This window comes from Mastigoproctus giganteus, chromosome 3 (genome assembly GCF_048544385.1).
Source record: "Mastigoproctus giganteus isolate SK-2022 chromosome 3, ASM4854438v1, whole genome shotgun sequence".
NCBI classification, from domain to species: Eukaryota; Metazoa; Arthropoda; class Arachnida; order Uropygi; family Thelyphonidae; genus Mastigoproctus; species Mastigoproctus giganteus.
The window spans coordinates 219,039,311-219,062,995 of record NC_143577.1 but is presented as its reverse complement, the minus strand read 5'-3'; the positions used below and the strand labels follow the sequence as shown (position 1 = coordinate 219,062,995).

The 23,685-nt window shown below is 37.7% G+C and overlaps 1 protein-coding gene across 1 annotated transcript in view; it reads left to right on the top strand.

Moving 5' to 3' along the window:
• Positions 1-23,685, top strand: part of LOC150088729 (zinc finger SWIM domain-containing protein 7-like) — a 91,154-nt gene that overhangs the window by 39,766 nt on the left and 27,703 nt on the right. Inside the window, exons 3-4 of the mRNA XM_090369630.1 lie at positions 11,237-11,418; positions 22,928-22,953. Coding sequence (XP_090225756.1) covers positions 11,237-11,418; positions 22,928-22,953 — 208 coding nt within the window. The remainder of the gene's footprint in view (positions 1-11,236; positions 11,419-22,927; positions 22,954-23,685) is intronic.

Genomic DNA, 23,685 nt, shown 5'->3' with positions numbered 1-23,685 from the left:
TGGGTTGAGCATGCTGAATTCTGATGGGATTCTTCCACTTGTTCAGATTACAAACCTAAGGGGGCATGAATTCAAATTGAGGAAAGACAGAAATAGAATTGATGTGCGGAAATTTGTCTTTAGCCAGCGGGCTAAAGGCAAATTTCAGTTGCAGATGGAACAAACTTCCATCTGTCATTGTGGAAGTTGATAGGTTAAATAAATTTAAAGAGGAACCGGACAAACATTTAGAGGGGGATTGTTTTGTTTTTTGTTTTTTTTTTTGCTGATGCTGCATAAGCTCATACACTTGCTTTCTTGCATCACATACCACTACTGCTACTCATATTAACCTTATAGCTAACATGCTGATGCACCCAGTTCATTGCTCCTTAAATTTAAATATTAAAATGTTCATTAGAATTATGTCCGTGTGAAATTTAATGACTCCAATATTATCTTTAATTTCAATCTACATCATTAATTATTTTTTTAATTGGAAAAATATATCCATAAAAAGTATATGTTGGAGTGGTAAAAATTCCCCTTCCGCAGTGATATAAAATTTTCCCAGAGTTTTGGTTTCAGTTTCTCACTCTGCAACACTATGTTAGAAATGAGGTAGGTGGGAATTTTTTTTTTTTTTTTTTTAATAATAAGTGCATTGCTACTAAAGATATTATTCTTACTATCCAACCTAGTGTAAAAATAAAGAATAAAAATTTAAAGTACACCATTTTAAACAATTTCTTTCCTTTTTTTTCCTAAAAATTGTAAAAACAGTAAATCTTTTTATGGCATATAAAAATATGCTTTCTTAAGTTATACAGTGAACTCTTTACAGTTCAGTACCCTCAGGAATTGAGCGGTGCCAGATTTCCAGACCTAGTGGTTGAGTAGCCCTTTGGAGAAGCACATTTCAGTGAATATTAAAAACTAAGAACTTATTTAATTGGAAAAGTATATCCCTAAAAAGGGATATACTTTTGGTGTGATAAAAAGTAAATCTGTAAACCTATATTAATATACTGTGGAGAAATAACAAAGATCAGCAAGTTTTATTTCTGCTAGCAGTATAGCAGAGAGAAAAACAGCAGGCAGCTCAAAGTTTCCCACCCGGCTTTCTCTTCCATAACATTAGTACTCACCTAATGAGTTGTATGGCTAGTTAAGTAGTAAAAGTATGGCTATTAAGCAGTAAAAAAAACCCTGTTGTGTGAAATTAAATTTATCATTTGTGTGCATTAGCAAGTCACTGTGTAACACATTCACTGCCCAAATGCAAACTTGCATCCAAACAAATTGCAATTTTTATGCCTCAACACAAATATGCGTCCATTCAGTTGTGGTCAGTAAATGAACACTGTAAAAAGAAAGACATGTGAAATGAACAACTGATCAATATTGGCACACATTGAACCATGGGCTATTGTATTACGACTGAAATTTTGCTTAGCATCAATTGCACTGTCTGGCGAGCCCTATAAAAGCTGTATACTTTATTCACAGTTCATATGTTCTTTGCTTATATTGAAGTTATCTAGTTTAGTATTTTTCACAAGAAGAAAAAGTAACATTGTTTGAAAATTAATTTTAATTCTTTAGTTTGTGAAAAACAAAACATCGTCCTAATTGGGTGTCTACTGATAAAATTTTGTGTAAAAAATGTTTTCGTATAAAATTTTACCCTAAAGTGTTGTTATAATGAATCCACAGCCTGGGACATCGGGAATGAAAAGGAACAGACATGGACAGTAGAGCATGTAGAACTGTTTCTACTGTTGCTCTTCAGGTTCTGAATGGTCGAATACCTATTTACTATGAAATAATACTGCAGTATCTATTATATCACCGAAAAAGGAATCCTCCAACTAATATTGGTAAATATACTTTGAACATAGATTTATCTGAAAAGGAGGATGTTGCTAGATTAAGATATGAGTTTATGAGAAACTGGCAGTTGGAATGGAATGCTGTTCTTTTGGACAGGGTTACATATAGTTTTATTCCTAATGGCTTTGAATACACTAAGCAGTTAAAATGGTTTTTTCCAGGCTTATATGTCACATTTATGATTACAGGTCACAGGAGCATAAACCCAAATTAAATGCACTTGGATTGTCCGCATCACCTCTTTGCCCTTGTGGAGCTGTTGAGTCAGATTTTGACAAATATATATATAGTCCCACTGATTTTCCACGGTTGATGGAAACAAGAGAGAATTTCTTGCATTTCTTGAATTACCAACAGCAAATTCAAAATGGGAAGCATTCAAAGAACTTATCTTGGAAGCTACTAGGCTTTAAATACCAACTAAGAAATATTGTTCAAGGTTTAGGCCAAAATGGATGTCAGATGAACTAATGAGGCATATAGCAGAGAAGAAAAATACATGGGATACTTACAAATTAACACATGACACAGAAGCCTATGATAGATACAAGTTGATATGCAACCAAGTTACAAAGGAGGTTAGGCAGGCGAAGGCAGATTACAAGAAATCCTTAGCAAGGGATGCAAAGAAAAACAGCAAAGAGTTCTTTACTTATGTAAACTCTAGAAGGAAGGGGATGAATCAGATTGGTCCACTTGATAATGATGGGTCAACTGTTGATGATCCTGCTCAGGTAGCTAACAAACTAAATGAATATTTTGCATCGACATTCACACATGAGGAGTTATTCAGCAAGGGGAATGCCAGAGGTGTATTCAACTCTAGCAGTAAGCTACAGAATCTTGAAATAACTGGGAGTAAAGTGGAGGAGAAACTGTTGAAGATAAACACAAGAAAGGCACCCGGGGTGGATGGGATCTATCCAGTTATATTAAAGGAGGCAGCAAAGGAAGTAAGCAAACCCTTAGCCATAATTATAAGAGCTTCCTTGGACTCAGGGGAGGTACCCATAGACTGGAAATGTGCAAATGTGACGCCAATTCACAAAGGAGGATCAAAGGCTGACACAAGTAATTATAGACCTGTGAGCTTAACTTCTGTTCCAGGAAAATTAATGGAGGCACTGGTTAAAGAAGCACTGCAGGATCATTTAGACAAGACTTCAGTTATAGCTCGGACACAGCATGGTTTTGTTAAGGGGAAGTCTTGCCTGACCAATTTGATTGGATACTATGATGCAGTCACAAAAGAACTGGATGCAGGGAATAGCTTTGATATTATATACTTGGATCTTAGAAAGGCTTTTGATACTGTTGCACATGGAAGACTGCTACACAAATTGGAGCAGTGTGGCATTGGAGGCAAATTGCTGCTATGGATAAGGGGATGGTTGAGTGGCAGAAGACAGAGAGTGGTAATCAATGGACACTGCTCAACGTGGACTAATGTTATTAGTGGAGTTCCTCAGGGTTCAGTGTTGGGTCCGTTGTTGTTTTCGGTGTTTATGAATGATATTGATGATGGTATATCAAGTGTAATGTCCAAGTTTGCAGATGATACAAAGGTTGGCAGGGTTGTTAAGGACACTACTGACGCTATGCTGCTGCAGCAGGATCTGGAAAGGTTGAACAGATGGGCTGAGAGGTGGCAAATGAAGTTTAACATTGACAAATGAAAAGTACTACATATGGGAAACAGTAACCACAGAGCAACGTATCAACTCTGCCGTACTACACTGACAGTGGTGGAGAATGAAAAGGATCTGGGGGTAATTGTGCAGGCAGATATGAAGTTCTCTGAGCAGTGCAGACGAGCTGCAAGAGTAGCTCATGGTGTCTTGTCAATGATATACAGGAATTTTTCTAGCAGGGATAAGCAGGTGATTATTCCCTTGTATAAGGCAATGGTTAGGCCACATCTTGAGTACTGTATACAGGTCTGGAGGCTTCATTTCAAGAAGGATGTAGAGCTGCTGGAACGGGTACAGAGAAGGGCAACAAGATTAGTGAATGGAACAAAGGGTTGCTCTTACGAAGAATGGCTTAAGTTTTGCAAATTATAGTGTCTGGAGACTAGGCACCAGCGAGGTGATCTGATAGAGGTGTATAAAGCCTTGAATGGTTTGAGCATGCTCAATGCTGATTGGATTCTTCCTCTAGCTCAGAATAATCACCTGAGAGGGCATAAATTCAAATTGAGGAAAGACAGATGTAGGATAGACGTGCAGAAATTTGCCTTTAGCCAGCGGGTGGTTGGTTGGTGGAACAGACTTCCATCCCTTATAGTGGAGGTTGATAGTCTAAATAAGTTTAAGGCTCAGCTGGACAGGTATTTTGAACGAACAGAGGGGTGAAGTGGAAGTGGGTTTTTATTTTTTTTTTTTTGGCTGATGCTGCATAAGCTTGCTTTCTTGCATCAAATGCCTCTACTAATGCTAATGCTAATTTCTCTGATTTTGCTAATAGTGTGTTTAGGAGACAAAAATGCATTGTAAATGTTGATCCTTAATGAGGTGTTACACCAAAGAGTTTATAAAGTTTTCTTGGTTCTGAGTTTTACTGAGTCATTTATTGTAAGTTGTTTGTAAGAACTGTTGTTGAAAATTAAATCTTGTGTTTATGAGAGTTAATGGCTTTGTCTTGCAGGAAAATAACTCGGGTTAATGATATACATTATATGTGTTGAATTTTAATGACTATGTACAAGACCAATAGGTATTGACTTTCGGGAAACTTCATTCTAGAAGATAGCATCGAAAACACTAATGTTTTCTTGCTGTTGACATTTATTGTGATGCAAGTTTCTTGCACATGATGCAAGAAAGCAAGCTTATATAGCATCAGCCAAAAAAAAAAAAAAAAACACACACACACACACACACACCCCCCTTCTCATTTCACCCATCCACTCTCTTCAAATGTTTGACTAGTTTAAGTTGAATCTGTTTAAGCTATCAACTTCTACAACGACAGATGGAAGTTTGTTCCAATAATCAACCACCCGCTGGCTAAAGGCAAACTTTCGCACATCTATCTTACAACTGTCTTTTCTCAATTTGAATTTATGCCCTCTCAGATGATTATTCTGAGAAAGAGGAAGAATCCCATCAGCATTGAGCATGCTCAAACCATTCAAGGCTTTATACATCTCAATTAGATCACCTCGCAGGTGCCTAGTCTCCAGACACTAATTTGCATTTCTTAAGCATTTCTTCGCAAGGGCATCCCTTTGTTCCATTCACTAATCTTGTTGCCCTTCTCTGTACTCATTCCAACAGCTCTACATTCTTCTTAAAATGAGGCTTCCAGACCTGTATACAATACTCAAGGTGTGGCCTGAACATTGCCTTATACAAAGTGATAATCACCTCCTTATCCTTGCTAGAAAATTTCCTGTATATCATTGACAAGACACCATGACATACTCTGGCAGCCTATCTGCACTGCTCAGAAAACTTCATATCTGCCTGCACAATTACCCCCAGGTTCTTTTCACTCTCTACCACTGTCAGTGTAGTACCACACAGTTGATACGTTATTCTGGGGTTACTGTTTCCCATATGCAGTATTTTACATTTGTCAAGGTTAAACTTCAATTGCCACCTTCAGCGCATCTACTCAACTTTTCTATATCCTGTTGTTGCAGCAGCATACTGTCATTAGTGTCATTAACAACCCTGCTGACCTTCGTATCATCTGCAAGCTTGGACATTAAGCCTGATATACCATCATCAATAGCATTAATGAATACAGAAAGCAACAATGGACCCAACACTGAACCCTGTGGGATTCCACTGATAACATTAGTCCATTGATTACCACTCTGTCTTCTACCACTCAACCATCCCTTTATCCATAGCAGGAATTTGCCTCCGGTGCCACACTGCTCCAATTTGTTCAGCAGTCTTCCATGTGTAACAGTATCAAAAGCCTTTTTAAGATCCAAATATATGATATCAAAATTATTCTTTGCATCCAGTTCCTTTGTGACTACATCATAGTATCCAATCAAATTGGTCAGGCAAGACCTTCCCTTAACAAAACCATGCCGTGTCTGAGCTATAACTGAATTCTTGTCAAGGTGATCCTGCAGTGCTTCCATTAATTTTCCTGGAACAGAAGTTAAACTCACAAGTCTATAATTACTTGTGTCAGCCTTTGATCTTCCTTTGTGAATTGGGGTTACATTTGCACATTTCCAGTGTATGGGTACCTCCCCTGAGTCCAAGGAAGCTCTCATAATTATGACTAAGAGTTTGCTTACTTCCTTTGCTGCCTCCTTTAATATAACTGCATAAATTCCATCTGCCCCAGGTGCCTTTCTTATGTTTATCTTCAACAATTTCTCCTCCACTTTACTCTCAGTTAATCTAGCTTATCTAGCTTACTGCCAGAGTTTAATACACCTCTGGCATTCCCCTCCCTGAATAACTCCTCATATGTGAATGTAGATGCAAAATATTCATTTAGTTTGTTAGCTACCTGAGCAGGATTATCAACAGTTGAACCATTGATATGAAGTGGACCAATCTGATTCATCACCTTCCTTCTAAAGTTTACATAAGTAAAGAACTCTTTGCTGTTTTTCTTTGCATCCTTTGCCAAAGATTTCTCATAATCTCCCTTTGCCTGCCTAACCTCCTTTGTGACTTGGTTACAGTTCAGCTTATATCTATCATAGGCTTCTGTGTCACCTGTTAATTTATATGTATCCCATGCATTTTTCTTCCCTGCCACATGTCTAATTAGTTCATCTGACATCCATTTAGGTCTAAATCTTGAAGAATGTTTCTTTTTTGGTATGAAAAGCCTAGTAGCTTCCAAGATTATTACTTTGAATGCTTCCCATTTTGAATTTGCTGTTGGTAACATCATCAGTTGGTCCCACTGTATAGTTTAAATACTGTTTTAGACACCGTTGTCACCTTTACGAAAGCAAAAATCCTTCCCTTTACCCCTGATGGTAGTTACCTCTTTGAGTAAATCCCACTTCAACACATTGTGATCACTGCCTTTATCTGCAGTGATCAGTTCAGCCACAGTGCATTAGTGGTTCCTTTATCTGCAGATTCTTAATGCATGAAGAATCACTACTGATAATTAGATCAAGATATTGCCTCTCAAATATGCTGCTGCTGTAGAAACAATCATCCACTAAATCCACAAAATGCCTTACTAGTGTGTGAATGACCAACCCACAAATTCCAGTCAATCCATGGGAAATTAAAATCCCCCATTATAAGACACTGATTTACTGGCCCACTCTATTACTCTGCATAATTGCTCATTATACTCATTAGATTCATTAGGCCTATAACATACACGCACACCTACTCTCATTGTTCCTTTCCCAGTGCTTATATCAGACCAAACAGATTCAGCATTGCATTGTCCACCAAATCAATTGGATGCAATTCCTTAGATTTTGTGTGTTTCTTAACTAACAGTATAACCCCTCCTCCCTTCTTGTCCTGTCTATCCTTTCTGTGGCGCCTCCGTAGCCAGGTGGGCAGGAGCAGCAGTGCGTAGCACACGCTTCTTGATTAGACCCGGGTTCAAGCCCGTGACCACCAAATACGGAGGATGCGGAAAGAACATGGAATGACCATCGCATATCCCCGAAGCAATATGGCCTTAGTTGCTAATGCTCCAAATAACAAACAAACCTTAACATATCCTTTCTGTACACATTGTACTCCCCAAATTCCAGTTCTGCACTGCTTATGTCTGTGTGCCACCATGTTTCTGATATCCCAACAATATCTGCTTTTGATGTCTTGACTAGCACTTCAAGCTCATGAAATTTAGTAACTATACTCCTAGCATTGGTGTACATGCAAGTATAGATGCACCTGTTTCTACTCAGTTACCCTAACACAGCCCATGTATTTACTTGTTCCACTATGACTCCCAGCAGTCCTGGAAATCCCCATTGTCTTGCTTCCCGGGCTGCTGCTCAATTGCATTTCAATAGAAGCAATGCAAGAATCACTTTCACCTCTGCCGGCGGCTATTGTTAATTTATTAGTCTGTGAATTCCCCCCCCCCAAGCTAGCAGTTTTCCGACTCATCTAACACTGCCTCGATAGCATCAGCAAATATTCTTGCACCCTTTCTTTAAGTGTATCCCATCCCTGTAGAAGCAGTCTCTCCTGTTAACAAGCACCGACCAGGCTGAGAAAAATTCTACCCCTTGAGCCTTGCACAGTCTCTCCAGGGCCGAATTGATCGACAAGGCTCTCATCATATACTCCCTCCTATCATGTCTGGGCAGAATTTCAGACACTTTCAAATTCAAGCCTAACTCACAGCTTTTTTTCAACAATGACATGTACTTATTTAGTAATTCCACCAGTCTCCTACTCTTAATATCATTAGTGCCAACGTGTACAAGAATATCACCCTTTGTGCCCTTAAAAGATGATATCTGCTCTACAACGTCATCAACCTTTGTCCCTGGCAGAGATACCCCCATTGAGAATCCCTGGTGTAAAGAACCATAGAGTGGGGTTGGTAAAGGAGGGCTTTTTACGAATTTTTTATTAAATTGGGAAAACAAAGTATGGCTGTACGTGGAATGGTTTTGAAAATACAGAAAATATGTAGAAACATTTCTACGTATTCGCTATATATGTGTGTGTATACAGGCAGTTCTCACTTTACGAATTCCCAGGTTTACGAGTTTTTTTTTTTTTTTTTTCAAGTATCAACAAAATTGAAGATATGAACATTAATTGATAAAAAATAAATGTTAAACATTCATAAATACCACATTTCAAACCATGCGCATAGCTATACTATACAGTGTACCCCGCTTTATGATATTAATCTGTTACCATCGTATCGCAAAAATATCGTTAAGTTGAACCCATTAACACATTGTTTTTTGGTAATTCATTCCGCGACCTCGGAAGTTCAAATTTTCGCTATATAACTCCCTAAAAGGTTATTTTTATAGTGTAAATTGTATTAGTCACCAAATCAAATCATTAAACGCACTACACTTTCATTGTTATCATATGTTATAAGAACCAATTTTGAACGGTTTTGTGATATTTTTCTAAAGCACATTTCTGGAAGTCACGACCATAAAACAATAAAAACAATTTGCACTTTCTGGTTTATTGGACTTTTGTGTTACTTCAAGCAATTATAAACAGGTGGTAAACTCAATGTTATTGCATTTGTGAAATTACCGATAGCTGGAATTGTGTGGGTTTTTATGTTATTATGGTGAAATGTGTTTGCCCTTTACTGAAATCTTCAATCATATAAAAAACCATAAATAAATTTTTAGAATCTTCTCTTCGTCCCTTCTTTTTTTTAAGCTTTGTAAACTTGTTACTCTGTGAAAATCGTGTTAGTTGCAATTTGTGCTTTCAGTTAAAAAATGCTTATGCATACTATTGAAATTTATAAAGAAAAGAGAAAATTATCTTGGAAATAAACGCCTCTTGAAGCATTTCTGAAGAAGACTACTCCTTGTGCAGCCAATAATGAGTGATCAACGAGTGTGCATTTAGTCAATGATGATGGTGAAGAATAAACATTCTTTAACATTTGTAAGTCATAAATAATTTCTCTATTATTATAATTTGCTTGATTTTTACAGGCTACATTTTCATTTATTTGGAGAAAACAATCATTGTTTAAACAAACTAATTAGCTAACTAATTTCATTGTTGAGAACGTAACCCCTGTTTTTAATATTATATCTATGGGAAATAAATTCCCACTTTACGAGTGTATGCTAGGACCGAATGAACTCATAAAGTTGAGAACTACCTGTATATCAGTAAAGCCTGGATTTTCAAGAAAATGCCTATTTTCATATTGGGGGGGGAATGCCTTTTTTTTGATAAATTTGTTTTAAAGTGCCTTTTCCTCTCTTATTTTGCCTATTTTTCACTTCATACACTTGAATTAGCATATGGGTTTTAGTGAAACCTCAAAGCAATAATGGAAATTTATGAACACGGTGAACAATAAATATGCATATTTCCATAAATACACAAAGTCATTTTCAGATGCATTTTAAGACGTGTTTCAATGGATAAACTAGTAGAATGCATCTTAGTTCATTTTAATTTCCGTGTTTGCAGAGCATTTTTTTTTTTTTATGCCAAAAACAACAGACACAGAAAATATAAAAATGTCTTTATGCCCATATTTGCTATTGCTGGTATTGAAAAGTATGGAAAATACCAGATAAGCATTGCATTTTGTATGGCTTGTTCTTCTTTATCAGTATTTCATACTGCATGAGTGATGTACATCAGCAATGTTTCAGGCTGACATGGCTGTTTGTTACTTTAGACCAGTACCTTTTACTTCAACAGTCATTCTTTCATTTTGTGTGTTCATGGCACATGGTTGGTGCTTCTTTTAAACCAGACTAAATAATTTAGTTGAAAAGTTTAGTAGTGATGTATTATCAATGGCACAGTGTTGTTTCATAAAGCATCAGAAAACAACAGATTCTGCTAGGACATACTTTGCATTCTGACAATTACAAACTGCTAAACACAGACTTGTTGAAGACTGTTGCAAGAAGATGTACCTTCTTGCTCTGTCATGTTACTTCCAAAAAGCAATCTCAGTTTTCCTTTGATTTATGGCAGACTTATTGATGCCAGAATGCCTCTGTTTAAATTGGAAAACACCTCTTTGAAGGTTTTTTGGAAAAAAAAAAAAATAAAGGAATACATTCCGAGCAAGTTAACATTAAGAAAAATTAATTCCAATACTTATGCTTAGGTTTTGTAGATAACTAGGGTGAGGTTATCAGCAAAAATATTCTTATTTTCATGGAGACCAATAAACCCTCTAAACTGTATTTACTTCAGAAATAAACCCAAAATCCAAGCCTGAAGATAAATTTTAAAATAGAAATTGAAAATGTAGCCAATTTATTTAATCGTTGGAACTGTTTGGGTCTAATTGTATCAATCTTTCCTTTTAGTACCAATAACCTAATCAAAATACTTCACAAGATAAAGTGTTTTTTTATTAAACTTTATCTAGTAGCACCCATGTAATGCTTGAATTTAATAAAATTTAAATGAATTTAATTACTCTGAAAACTTTAAAACTGAATACACAGCAGCCTACGGTGTTGACTGTGTAATTATATTTTTCGTCATTGGGGAGAATACTATGTGAATAATAAATCTCTTATACACCTAGTCTTTTTTTTTTGTGTGTTGCTAATCCCTTAACAATTCTAACCATCTCTTAACAGTTCTAATTTCCGACTTCTCATGTGGTAACGGTATATATTTTTTTTGGAACCAAAATAGATTTCCTAATAAATAAAAAAAGGTTAAAATATAATAAAAAATAGTTATTTTATTATTTTTTTTAGGTTATATTATATTTTTAAAGCACCCCTCATACCAGCACTAGATCTTATGGATCGTAAAAGTATTACCTGTATTTCGTCACCAAGTGGTAGGGAACTGTTTCAGGTTTCAGCAAGTTTTGGTGTGCCTTATATTTGCCTAAAGGATGCTAATTACTGTTCTTGTCCGGCTTACCAGTTTTCAGGTAATAAGCATTTCCTTTTCGTTATTTGCTGATTCTTTTCCCTTTTTTATATTGTATTAAATGCACTTCTGACTTTGCAGTCTGTTCACTAATGAATAATACTCTAAATCTACACTACTCTAAATACTGGATCTAAATTTGGCTGTTGCCAAGACCAGGTGCAGTTCCTTTTGTTGATAAGTATCTTTGCCCTTCTCCTGGCCAATTTTTTTAACATGCATAGACCCTGTCAACACATTGCAAGAGATGAAACGTTTGCTGTCACCTATGATTGCCACTTCTCTCATAAAGTTTAGTAATCATGGGGTTGAGTCTTATCTAGATGGGAAAGGGTAGAGACATTTTTAGGCTTTCTCACCATGGCTGAATTAGTTGGTCTCCGGTGAGGGTTGCTAGATGAAAATATCCGTTTTTTTTTTTTTTTTTTTCTCACTGACTTACAATAATTCTCTGTGCCATTCCTTCAGAAAGTTGACAAATTTGAGACGTCATCCATGCATTTGTGTTGTTCTTATATTATATTCAACAAAATGAGTATTTTGATTCTGCATTCACACATGAGGAGTTATTCAAGAAGGGGAATGCCAGAGGTGAAGTAAACTCTGGCAGTGAGCTAGATGATTTTGTAATAACTGAGAGGAAAGTGGAGGAGAAATTGTTGAGGATAAACATAAAAAAGGCACCCAGGGTGGATGGGATCTATCCAGTTATATTAAAGGAGGCAGCAAAGGAAGTAAGCAGACCTTTAGGCTTAATCATGAGGGCTTCCTTGGACTCAGGAGAAGTACCCATGGACTGGAGATGTGCAAATGTGACCCCAATTCACAAAGGAGGATCAATGGGCGACACAAGTAATTATAGACCTGTTAGTTTAATTTCTGTTCCACAGAAATTAATGGAGGCACTTGTCATGAGTAGCTATATGCATAGAGGAAACAGAGAAGCATCCATGACTTTAGTAATGACTGGTACTTGTTGAGTAGAAGTCTAGAATTTGAATCCTTCTGCAGACTATATGAAGTTCAATTTTTATCGGGGTGAGAGCATAAGGACTTCCTCATTAGAGAACTCCAATTTTTTTTTCCAAACTGATTGTTTACAGGTCTTTCACACAAAGCCTTGAGTTGGTTTTGCATAAATCCTGGTTTTGGACAGCTCTAAAATGGTGTCCGCAGGCCAGCTGCTAGATAGTCCTGCACCGATCCTATGGGTAACTCAATAGGAGACTACCAAATCAGCTAGTTTATAATCTCACTGCCTCTACTCTGCCAGGTAGTGACTGGAGGGAGTGTGAGTAGTGTGTATGCAGGGAACATTTTCGAGGCCACGATATGTCAAGGACCTGGGTATATTCTTGCCATATGTACACCATATCCAAAAATTTCATACAGTATGTCCTCCCCATCTTTTCTTACTACTGAATGCATCATGAATTGTCAAACTAATAGAAATGATAAAAGATCTAAACCTCACGAACGCTTCCTCATTCATTTCACAAATATATCTAGTCTTTGTTCCAATCTCAATGATGTCCATTTCCACTTATGGTCTGCCAAATCCCAAACTGACAGAATTCCAGTTATTGGTTGATTCAACCACTGCTCATCTCAGTTATCTGAATTATTCGCTGTATCATTCCTTTCACTTCAAAGGTGGTACTTGTGCATATGTCCACTCTGATATTCCCTCTTAGAGCCTTAGTAATTTAGAATCTCCTTTTCGATCTTCTCTAGCTTAAAATCTCTCTACCACATTCTGTCATATTCATCTATTGCTGCTAATGCTCCTAAAAACCAAATAACAAACAAACAAATCATCTATTGCCTCCATTGTTCTCCTAACTTGACTTTCTCCAGTCCAACTTCCCTGACAGTGAGGTGAATTTTCCTTGGTGATTTTAAAGTTCACAACTTCAAATGACTTCTGTTTTCTAGTTACACAGACCCAGCTGGTCAAGATGTTGAGGCTTTTGCAGTTATTAATGACTTTGCACACGGTGTTCATTTACCTACCAAAAGGCGCCTCCGTAGCCAGGTGGGCAGGAGTAGCAGCGCGTAGCACACGCTTCTTGATTAGACCGGGGTTCGAGCCCGTGACCACCAAATACAGAGGATGCGGAAAGGTCAGGGAATGACCACCGCATATCCCCGGAGCAATATGGCCTTAGTTGTTAATGTTCCTAAAAACCAAATAACAAACAAAACAAACAACATACCAGACAATCCTAACTACAACCAACATATTTGATCTTTATAAAATCCCAGTTATGGGATTCTGTAAAGATCAAAAATCTCACAAACAACCCTCGTAAGTACTCAGTCAAGGTGCGAGATCCTCTAAGCACCTTAGTTCGCAACTTGGTAATGGCCTCTTCTCCACCTTAAAATCTCATTCTTTATCTAAACCTTGGTTTTCCAATAAATGTGCTAAAGCTGTTCAAGGTAAAAATGTTGCATATCACAATTGGCTTGTATCCAAATCTCCAGGTGCATTTTCTGCCTACACTCTGATATTTCCTGCTTGCAACAATTGTAAAGCAGTTATTAATCATTCCAAACTAAATTTTAAACAGACAAGAGTAGAAAACTTGCTTCTTGTCCAAATGATAGTCGAGCATTCGGGTCTCTTGCCAAAGCTACTGGTAGCAAATTTTGTCCATCTCTCTCTTCCAACCTCTCTCAAAACTAGGTGGTTCTATTGCCACTTCAGCCAGAGGTAAAGCTGACCTGTTAGCATCTGACTTTTCTTCCAACTCGTGTGTTGATGACCTTGGTAACCACCTCCTATCATTCCCAGTACACTCCATTCAATGCCGCCTGTGGTATTCCTTCAAAAGGATGTTAGAAGGATTTTGATCAATCTAGATACCAGTGAAATTTGCTCATATCCAGTTTGGTTGGATATCCAGTTCCATTCCAACCACCACCCCATTGCACTTTTACTCTTTCTACAGTAATGGAGAAATCAATTAACTTCCAACTCTTAAACTATCTAGAAACCTTCCATCTGATCGATGATCACCAGTATGGATTCTGTCAGTGTCGATCCACTGGTGATATTTTGGCTTATGTTACCCATCTATGGACTAATTCAATGGAAAAGTTTAGTAAAACTCAGGAAGTTCCTTTTGACATTTCAAAGACTTTTGACTGTGTTTGGCACTGACCAGTTATGCCAACGAGGTCTTTCGTCGTCGCTGGCATCACCTGCAACTCCCGAACACTACTCCTGGATAACCTCCTCTAGACAGCAACTGATACCCAGCACCGGACGCCGCTCCGTGATTCTCCATTGTGACGATCCTGGACTCTTTAATTTGAACTTTACCTATTCTCTTCTTCCTACCCACAGTCTTTCTCCAGGACTCCCACAACTGCACCTAGCACTCTTCCTGCTCCGTTTCACCTGGGAGGATGCCTACGCTGTCATCCTCGCTATCTTGTCTGTCTTCCACTTTCCTGTCTCTTCTCTGCTCTTTCCTTGGCCTTCCCGACTCTCGCTCCTGCAAGAGTGTGGACGGCCCGTCAGATGTCTTTTACTCCCTGGTCCGGCTCCTCGTGCCAGTGGACGGATGCTGGGAGGCTCTTTCCTGGTGATCGCGCCTCCCAGTAACGAAGAGGCCAGTCAAACAACACAACACACTACTCACACATAACCCACACTGACTGGCTTTGCTATGTTAACAGAGTATTTAACGCGGATTTGTGGGAAACCACGGGAACCGCATAACAAAAAACACTATGTCCACTATGTGTTTGGCATACCGCCAATCTGTGGAGAACACACCTTGTGTTTGGCATAAAGGTCTTTCTAAGCTTCCATCTTATGGTTTGCCAACTTTTTTTTGTAATTGGGTATCCAGTTTTCTGACTGCGTACTGCAGGTGGGTAGATGGCTGTCTTCTAACTTCTCCACTGATGCTAGTGTTCCCCAAGGTTCAGTTCTTTCTCTCACTCTTTTCTTCTTGTATATTAATGACCATCTTCCATTGACAGGAAGTCCTATCCATAGTTTTACTAATGATAGCACATTACATTCCATTCCACCTTCCAGTTTGAGAAACCTTTGCCCTGCACAAACAGCTTCAACTTCTCCAATATCCACTACCAATTCCTTAGATGTTGATCTCCAGGTAATTCTTCATAGGGTCAGTGATTACTTAGTTAATTACAATCATTCTAAAACTCAGTCCTGTGTTATATCCCACAAAAACAAATCTTTTGCTCCTATGCTTATCTTTGATAACACTCAGATTTCTGAACAAGATAATATATCTCTGTTAATGGATTACTCTGACTTCTAATCTCTGTTGGCACAAGCACATTACAAATATTGCTTCCCTTGCATCTAAAAAACTGGGTTTTTTTTCTTTCGCTCTCAGTGTTGTTTTTTTTTTTTTTTTTTTTTTTTTTCCCTTTCAAACAGCTGTTCACTCTGTACAAATCACAAATCCACCCTACCATGGAATATTGTTCCCACATTTGGGGTGGTGCCCCCAGAATCTCTCTCAGGATTCTAGATTCCATTCAAAAGAGGGCAGTTATATTAATTAATGACTTATGTCTAACAGAGTCTCTCTCGTAGATGTTCTGTTTCTGTTGCATGCCTTTTCTATAGATACTTCCATGGGCACTGTTCTTCTGAATTGGCTTATATCACTGCTCTCTTTCTTCCAAAGCAGTCTGAACACGTGCTGCAACCGGTCAACATCCTTTTACTGTCGAACTCCAAACTCACAGAACCTTCCTTTTTCCTCACTTCTGTTTTCTGGAACATCCTTCCTTCATATGTATTTTTTGAAAATTACAATCAACAGATATTCAAGTCTAATGTCAACAAGTATCTTCTTCCAGCTTCTCAACCTTCAGCCCATGCATGGTACTAAGTACTATAGGTTCTAATAACTCTTGTGTTTGGGGTTTTCATCAAAAAAAAAATCCAACTCACTCCAATTCATTTCAGTTATATATAAATACTTGAGAAAAATATAAGTTAGCAAAAAGTCCTTGAAAGTTGGGAATAAATATTACTACAAAGACATCTTAAAATAAACCTTTATTAAAAATATACAGTAAGATTTAAGAAATAAAAACATGGAGACTAAGAGTGTTAAAACAGGTATACACCAAGTAGCTTTAACAGCAAGTGTGCCCCTTTATCAATTTAGACAAGAAAGTGTAACAGCATCGTCATTAAATCCTGCAGAGGTGTAACATACGCTCATGTGCTAAAACCGAAATAATTCTGATCATGGGTGGTAAAAAAAGGAAGGGAAAAGAAGAAACAAACAGTCAACAGACTCTACAGAGACAGGATGACACATTTGCCGTGTTATTGAACAGAACAGATTATATTCAGAAGGCTGTGTCTTTGCTGAAGGATCAGCAGGTGTATGAGCATATTGATGTTACTATTAAAATTCTTAAGAAATTATAGAGTATATAGTGAATCAGTTAGTCTATTAATGGTATGTTCATAAGAAAATTAGTAAAACTTTACTGTAAACTTCATGCAACAGAGTGCCATCTTCCCAAATTTTATGGTTTGCTGAACATACACAAGCCAGACATTCCTCTGCAGCAAGTTTACTTTTACCACTTATTGGTAATACAGACCATGTTGTAATATCAGTATTCATTTCCTGTGTATTATTAAAGGTTTTAATATTTTGGAGAACGATCATGGTTTCCTTCAGCATAGTCTTCCTGTTCTCATCTATTCCTATGCTGCCAGCAATTGCCATTGCCTTCTAGATGACTGTTAGACAGGGATCCCACATTGAAGGATATGATCTCTCTCTCTCTAAATGACATTTGTGATGCTTTAAATATCTGTCTGGTTGTGTAATCATGGTCAATGACTCTTTATAAAGGCAGATTCAAGGTATGGCCATGGGTGCTCCTATAGCTAATGCTACACGGAATCTTTGGAGAAAGACATTTTTGAATCTGCCAGTTCCTATTAGGCTCTGGCGAAAATATATGGATGGTGTGTTCTCGGTCATTCCGAGTCGGAGGCGCTACTCCTCCAATGTCTCAGTTCCTTATCTTTCTATATTTCCATGCTCTTCCATTTTTAGATTTCTTAGTTTGACATGTGGGTTTCCTATTGGTGACTTCAGCATACAGAAAACCAATGTGCTGTGGGCAATTTACTAATTATAAGTCAACACATTCCCCAGGACAGCTACATAGTACAGCAAAAGCATTGTTTAGTTGGGCATGGTCCCATTGTGACAATGCTATTGACAGGGATGCTGAGATTTCCAAAATTAGGGCAGATTTATCTAGGTGTGGATATCCGTCCACCCATGTTTTGGATAGATTTCAACTACATGATTATAGGTCTGTTTCCTATTCTGATTGCAATGCTGAGTTTATGCCACTGCTTATATCCCCCACTATTCATCCGGTTGTATTTGCACATCTTGCCAGGGTGTTACATCGCTACCATATTGGTTGTGTTCAGCTCCCTGGCAGGAAGTTACATTCAAGGGTTAAATCAATCATTCCCTTGCTGCAACAAGCAGATCCAATTTATTGGATCACATGCCCAGATTGTGGAGTTAGTTACATTGGTGAATCCAGACAGAGACATTGTGATTATATTTTGGAGTATGAGGGGATATTCCCACAGGAACTAGTAGTTGTTGGTGACTCTATTGTCAGGGAAACGGGGAACATGCTTTGTAAAAAGGATAGGTGGAATAGAACCAGGGTATATCTGCCAGGGGCAAAGGTTGATGACGTTGTAGAGCGGATAACATCTTTTAAGGGCACAAAAGGTGATATAGTTGTACACATTAGCACTAATGATATTAAGAGTAGGAGACCGGCGGAATTACTTAGCAAGTACAGGTCACTGTTGAAAAAAAGCCGTGAATTAGGGTTGAATTTGAAAGTGTCTGCAATTCTGCCCGGACACGATAGGAGGGAGTATATGATGAGAGCCTTGTCGATCAATTCGGCCCTGGAGGGATCATGCAAGGCTCAAGGGATAGAATTTTTTCCAGCCTGGACTGTACTTGTTAACAGGAGAGATTGCTTCTACAGGGATGGGATACACTTAAATAGAAAGGGTGCAAGAATTTTTGCTGATGCTGTCGAGGCAATGTTAGGAGGGTCAGAAAACTGCTAGTTGGGGGGGGGATACAAGGACTAATAAATTAACAGTAGCCACTGGCAGAGGTGGAAGTGATTCTTGCACTGCTTCTATTGAAATGAGCAGAAGCCTGAAAAACAAGATGCAGGATATTTCAGAAACTGCTGGGAGTCATTGCGGTACAAGTAAACACATGGGTTGTGTTAGGGTAGCTAGGAATAGAAACAGGTGCAATGTATACCTGCGTGTACACCAATGCTAGGAGTTTGGTAAATAAATTTGATGAATTTGAGGTATTGCTCAAAATATCAAAGGCAGGTATTGTTGGGATATCAGAGACGTGGTGTCACACAGATATAAGGAATGCGGAACTGGAATTTGGGGAATACAATGTGTATAGAAAGGATAGAGAGGGGAGGAGGGGTTATGCTATTAGTTAAGAAACACATAAAATCCAAGGAAGTGAAGCCAGTCGACATCGATGGACAGGGCAGTGTCGAGTCAGTTTGGTGTGACATAAGCATAGGGAAATCAAAATTGAGAGTAGGAGTGTGCTATAGGCCTAATGACTCTGATGAGTATAATTAGAAATTGTACAGGGAAATAGAGTGGGCCAGTAAATCAGAGTCTTATAATGGCGGATTTTAATTTCCCAGATATTGACTGGAATTTGTGGGTTGGTCACTCACACACTAGCAAGGCTTTTGTGGATTTATTGGATGATTGTTTTCTACATCAGCATGTTCGTGCGGCAACAAGAGGGAGCAATACTCTTGATCTGATTATCAGTAGTGATTCTTTATGCATTAAGAATCTGCACATAAATGAACCACTAGGTGGCAGTGATCACAGTGTGTTGAAGTGAGATTTACTCAAGGAGGTAACTACCATCAGAGGTAAAGGGAAGGGTTTTTGTTTTCGTAAAGGCGACTATGATAGTTTGAGACAGTATTTAAATTCTATACAGTGGGACCAACTGATGATGTTACCAACAGCAAACTCAAAATGGGAAGCATTCAAGGAACTAATCTTGGAAGCTACCAGGCTTTACATACCAACTAAGAAATATTGTTGAAGGTTTAGGCCTAAATGGTTGTCAGATGAACTAATGAGACATGTGGCAGAGAAGAAAAATGCATGGAATACATACAAATTAACGGGTGACATGGAAGCCTATGATAGATATAAGTTGGTCTGTAACCAAGTCACAAAGGAGATTAGGCAGGCAAAGGCAGACTACGAAAAATCCTTGGCAAAGGATGCAAAGAAAAACAGAAAACAGTTCTTTACTTATGTAAACTCAAGAAGGAAAGGGATGAATCAGATTGGTCCACTGGATATTGATGGTTCAACAGTTGAGGATCCTGCTCAGGTGGCTAACAATCTAAACGAGTATTTTGCATCTACATTCACGCATGAGGAGTTATTCAGGAAGGAGAATGATGTAGGTAAAGTAAACATTGGCAGTGAGCTGGATGATTTTGTAATAACTGAGAGGAAAGTGGAGGAGAGATTGTTGAGGATAAACATAAAAAAGGCACCTGGGGTGGATGGGATCTATCCAGTTATATTAAAGGAGGCAGCAAAGGAAGTATGCAAACCCCTAGCCATAATTATGAGAGCTTCTTTGGACTCAGGGGAGGTACCCATAGACTGGAAATGTGCTAATGTAACCCCAATTCACAAAGGAGGATCAAAGGCTGACACAAGTAATTATAGACCTGTTAGTTTAACTTCTGTTCCAGGTAAATTAATGGAGGCACTGGTTAAAGAAGCACTGCAGGATCATCTAGACAAGAATTCAGTTATAGCTCAGATGCAGCTCGGTTTTGTTAAGGGCAGGTCTTGCCTGACCAATTTGATTGGATACTATGATGTAGTCACAAAAGAACTGGATGCAAGGAATAACTTTGATATTATATATTTGGATCTTAGAAAGGCTTTTGATACTGTTGCATATGGAAGACTGCTGCACAAATTGGAGCAGTGTGGCATTGGAGGCAAATTGCTGCTATGGATAAGGGGATGGTTGAGTGGCAGAAGACAGAGAGTGGTAATCAATGGACACTGCTCAACGTGGACTAATGTTATTAGTGGAGTTCCTCAGGGTTCAGTTTTGGGTCCGTTGTTGTTTTCGGTGTTTATGAATGATATTGATGATGGTATATCAAGTTTAATGTCCAAGTTTGCAGATGATACAAAGGTTGGCAGGGTTGTTAAGGACACTACTGACGCTATGCTGCTGCAACAGGATCTGGAAAGGTTGAACAGATGGGCTGAGAGGTGGCAAATGAAGTTTAACATTGACAAATGTAAAGTACTACATATGGGAAACAGTAACCACAGAGCAATGTATCAACTCTGCGGTACTACACTGACAGTGGTGGAGAATGAAAAGGACCTGGGGGTAATTGTGCAGGCAGATATGAAGTTCTCTGAGCAGTGCAGACGAGCTGCAAGAATAGCTCATTGTGTCTTGTCAATGATATACAGGAATTTTTCTAGCAGGGATAAGGAGGTGATTATTCCCTTGTATAAGGCAGTGGTTAGGCCACATCTTGAGTACTGTATACAGGTCTGGAGGCCTCATTTCAAGAAGGATGTAGAGCTGCTGGAACAGGTACAGAGAAGGGCAACAAGATTAGTGAATGGAACAAAGGGTTGCTCTTATGAAGAAAGGCTTAAGTTTTGCAAATTACAGTCTGGAGACTAGGCCCGGCGAGCTGATCTGATAGAGGTGTATAAGGCTTTGAATGGTTTGAGCATGCTCAATGCCAATGGGATTCTACATCTTGCTCAGAATAATCACCTCAGAGGGCATAAATTCAAATTGAGGAAGGATGGATGTCGGATAGATGTGCGGAAATTTGCCTTTGGCCAGCGGGTGGTTGGTTGGTGGAACCGACTTCCATCACTTGTTGTTGAAGTTGATAGCCTAAACAAATTTAAGGCTCAACTGGACAGGTATTTCGAACGAACGGAGGGGTGAAATGGGAGTGGTGTGTTTTTTTTTTTTTTTTTGGCTGATGCTGAATAAGCTTGCTTTCTTGCATCATATGCCTCTACTAATGCTAATGCTTTGCCTGCTCTGCTATTGCAGTATATTATGGGTTACAATTCATGTGCTGCTCACATGAATTGTAACCCATGTTATAACATTGAAATTTTGGATTGCACATGATGCTTGTCATTGTTCCTAGTTAGAAGCACTCTATCTAGCTGTGGTGGGTTCCAACATTAATTGTGGAAACCACATACACCCTATTATGGAAGCAGTCATTTTGCAACACGACAAATGGCAAACTAATAACTTGGCAAACATGCTTCATCCTTCCTCTGCAGAGTCCATTCACAGATGCTTGTTTCTCCTCCCCTTCCTCTTTCACCATTTATGATCAGTTTGGTTTTAGTGAATGCACCTCTGCAGGATGTTTTTTTTTTATTTTTTTAAAAATTATATGTGTTATAGTTGATAAAGGAGAATATCGCTCTAAAAGCCATTTGGCATATATTTGTTTTAACGCTCTTAGTCTCTTCATATTTTTATTGCTTTTAGTATATTTAATCTTGGTATTTATTTGTTTGTACATAATATTGTATATGATATCGGTGTTTAGATACACGATAGATAACTCTTAAGAAACTACAAAGTAGTTGTTGGCGGCATCATTTGCTCTTTCTCATATTGTGCTCTGCCTTCACGACGAGTTGCCATGATATTGCACTACCTCGAATAAGTAACGCTTCACTGATAGAGAAGACTATTGTTACTTATTCTCAGTTGAGTACCACCACCCAGACAGCACTGTTTCATGGCTATTGGCCAATCATCAGTGGGTGGGCAGGTACCCTGGTATTGCAGTCATGACGACCCAGTTGTGAAGTTAATCACACAATATGAGAGATGCCAATAGGTGTAGATGTCAATATTTAAAATAAATAAATGCACAAGGCATAATACTTTAAGAGTTTGGTATCTATATATGATATCAGTGTTTAGATACGCCATAGATAAATAACTCTTAAGAAACTACAAAGTAGTTGTTGGCGGCATCATTTGCTCTTTCTCATATTGTGCTCTTATAATATTGTAATAGTTTCTATATACTGTATTTTCTTCTTTTATATTTTTATTTCTTAATTCTCACCTGCATGTTTTTAATAAACTTTTGTGTTGTTGCAATATTTAATTCCAGCATAAAATGTAAGTTGTTGCAATACATGCCACTTAACATTGCAGTTCACTCTAAAAAAATACCTTATATAAAAAGAACTTGGCAGCTAAATTATTTTTAAGTTATGCATTTCTTAATTAAAAATAAAAACTCCAAAAAAAAAGGAATTAGTTTTGTTTCAACACACTTTGCAAAGCAGATCTAATAAATATTACATAAATATTATTTTCCAGTTCAAAGAAGAGGAGATTATCTCATGGTAAGAATTTTATAGCATTAAAAATATATATAATTTACATTCATTTGTATCTTAACATAATTAAAAAAAAAAAAAAAAAAGATTATTTAATATGTGAAAATTTAAACTGATAGTACAGATAACAGAAGCATTCATTTCCGTATTTACTATTTCAGAAGTTTTTAATTATGTTAATTACAAAGGCCAAAGTAAATCCTTTGAGGAAAACCTTTCTTGAATAAAACACATTGTAAATTTATTGAAAGTAATTTTAATTAAATAGAAGAAGAACACTCAGCTTGTTCACTGAACAGTACACTGTGCTTCTGCACAGTGTACTGTTCTTGCAATTTCCTTTGTTATATAAGAGTACAGCATTAAGGTGTCATGTGATTTTGTCAAAGGACATTACTTCCTGCTTCTAGTAAATTTTCAATGTATTATATTCAAGAAAGGGCAACACTTATTTCATTAATTCTCAATGCTTCCAAATTTTGACCACCAGCTCAAGGAAATGTCCTGAATATAAGAATAAAAGATAATCACACAGATTATGTAACAAAATTTAAGAACCTTAAAGATTTTTTTTAAATTCATTCATAATTGCTGAGTATCTCCTTCAGCCATTGGCAAAATTTGTAAAAATTTAAGCAGTTAATTTTTCCTAAGGGTGGAAAACGTCAGAACTACATCCACGCAGTTCTTGGACTGTTGGTCAACATTTGCTTTTTTCACTAACAAGCTAATCTGTTT